The following is a 2,430-nucleotide window of genomic DNA, read 5'->3' as shown; positions in this document are numbered from 1 at the left end:
TCATGCATCTATGTGGTTTAATGGGTTTAATGGATTGTAATATGGGCTAGTAATGAAACAAGAAAAAAGTTTAAGATCACCACTATGAAGTTTCTTCTTCAACCAGTTGTGAGACGATTCCACCGTACTTGTAGCTTGGTTGTCGAAGTGTCTATATTGGTTCGTGAATGCGGATATAAAATTCTCTTTGTGCGGATCCAACCAATTGTCCACCAAACAGTTCACCATACTTGGATAACTTCTCAAACTATCCAATAACATACGGGATCTTTCTTCATAATCTTCCACGGTGAGAGAGTGTGCCATGGCATCCCAATCATCTTGGAAACTAGCCCATCTTAGTTCCGCCAACTTGTCATCCTTCTTGAATTTTTCTTTGGCTTGTTCCTGTTGATCTACCAGTAGTGTCTTTATTCTCGCCATTTCACTTTTATTTGTTGGACGAATTATGGTATTACATTTAGTTTCAATGCTATTCCATAGGTGGAATGTGCAAAGAAGGTGATGAGCATCCGGGAAAACCCTCGCTATTGCATTCAATAATGCTTGTTCCTTGTCGGTGACAATGACTTTTGGAGTATATCCTTCCACGTAGAATAACTTCACTTGTTCTAGTGCCCACACATAACTCTCTTCAAGCTCATTTTCCAAGAAGCAAAACGCGACACTAAACGGAGAGTTGGTGGAAGTTTGTCCAACAATGTTCAATACCGGCATCTCATACTTGTTGGTCTTGTACGTGCAATCCATTAAAAATACTTGATTGGAGCACCGCGCCAACCGTATAAACTCGGGATGAGACAATATGAGATTCTTTATTTGGCGATCATCATCTTCATTATGAAAAACCGAGTAATTATACTTCTCTCCCAAATGCCTTAATTGTTGCATTTGATTCCTATTTTCCGATTGCTCATCTTTCAATTTTGTTTTAGCATTATATATGGTTGCCAAAGTAGAAACATTCGATGGGTTTAGGAGCTTTATATGACTAAGTATATCAATGGGTTTCATACGGTTTTCGGTCATGGAACTTACAATCATTTTTTCTTCATCGTTAAGTCGCGCCGCATAAGGATGGCTTAGCAAGGTCTTCGGTATTAGGTGATTATGACGACCGCATGCAACTTTCTCCAAATACCAAAAATTATTTTCATTTTTCTTGTTGTGCTTGAATTGAAGCTTGAACGGGCAATTAGTATTCTTGGTGAAAGTAGTATTCTTCCTCTTCGTCTTTCTTTTAGATTCAGTACCCTTTTTCACATGACTTTTGCTAGTTCCACTACACTCGCAAACCATTTGAAAGTGGCGATCACACATAATTAACTTGTCACGTTCTATAGCCCATTTCTTTGCATCTTTTTTATCTTTCCATGTCTACATGTTCCAAAACCTCAAAGTTAGTAAAAAAACAAAAACATAGTGAATGAGCAACATATCTTTCCATTTGTTTCAAAAAAGAAAAAAAACACTTACCAAGTCATTCAAGTAGTGATGGGATGAATCTTCAGTTAGAATTTCGTTTGCATTAGGTTGAGAAGGCATTGAGCTAGGTGGAAGCACGATCTATGAACCAAAATATCACAACATTAGTCATAAAAGACAAGGAAAACCAACATTACGTCCAAGTTGTAAGGTACACAGACCCAGACGTTTCAGGCATAGGAAAGGTTACGGTTGAAAAATTCAACTTCTAACCTAGACGTTTTGAGTTATGGTTGGGAACGAAGAAAATCCAACCTAGACGTTTCAACTTACGTTTGGAAATCCAAAACCCTAACTTAGACGTAAAAAAAGTAATAAATACCCATGCAAAAACTATTTACGTCTGGGTTTTGAATGAATCTAACCTAGACGTAATTCTCAAGGTTTGTCCTGTTGGAAACCAGTTACGTTTGGAATTCTTCTAAATCTAGGCGTAAACAAAACTTACGATTGGAAACGAAGCACAACCCTCTTCCAAACCCAGACGTTAAACTGAATTACGGTTGGAACGAAGCCCAACCCAACCGTAATTTTCCATGAAAGTCTAAAAATATCAAACTTTTTATCGTACTTAAGCTAGTTTTGAGCGAAATTAAACCCATGGGAGATAGTTTAGAAGTGTACCTGTTGATTTTCAACCATTGGTTCTTCACTTTGTTGATTTATTTCTTCAATTGGTGGAGATTCATCATCACTTTGTGTTAAACCCTCTCTATCATCTAACAAATCATCAATCTCTTGGTCTCCAACATGAGGAATGTAAAACTTGTTCTCTCTGTCATACAAAGATTCACCCACCTCGAATTGGCAACTTGTTTCATCCATTTTGGTTGAGTGAATCAAAAAATCTAGGTTTTGAAAAAAAATCTCCAAAAGTTTTCTTTTTTCTAGTTTTTCTTCCCACAAAAACTTTGTCCCAGAATTCACAAGTATATAACAAAATTC

At 37.0% G+C, this 2,430-nt stretch overlaps 1 protein-coding gene across 1 annotated transcript; it reads right to left on the bottom strand.

Annotated features, from left to right (window-relative positions):
- LOC113333235 (protein FAR1-RELATED SEQUENCE 5-like) lies at positions 1–2,127 on the bottom strand. The gene is made up of 3 exons (XM_026579745.1): positions 2,110–2,127; positions 1,477–1,566; positions 1–1,377 (listed from the first exon to the last, which is right to left on the bottom strand). The coding sequence occupies exons 1-3, from the start codon at positions 2,125–2,127 to the stop codon at positions 1–3; spliced, it is 1,485 nt and encodes a 494-aa protein (XP_026435530.1).
- Between the last annotated feature and the right edge of the window lie 303 nt (positions 2,128–2,430).

The sequence above is a fragment of the Papaver somniferum genome, unplaced genomic scaffold (assembly GCF_003573695.1).
Source record: "Papaver somniferum cultivar HN1 unplaced genomic scaffold, ASM357369v1 unplaced-scaffold_132, whole genome shotgun sequence".
NCBI classification, from domain to species: domain Eukaryota; kingdom Viridiplantae; phylum Streptophyta; class Magnoliopsida; order Ranunculales; family Papaveraceae; genus Papaver; species Papaver somniferum.
Note: the sequence above shows the minus strand (reverse complement) of the source record. Positions and strands in the feature narration are given on the sequence as shown.

Excerpts from the sequence above, each read along its gene's own strand:
- LOC113333235 (XM_026579745.1), bottom strand. Across the intron at positions 1,378-1,476 it reads ATCACTACTTGAATGACTTG|ACATGGAAAGATAAAAAAGA; the intron begins GTAAGTGTTTTT and ends TGGAACATGTAG.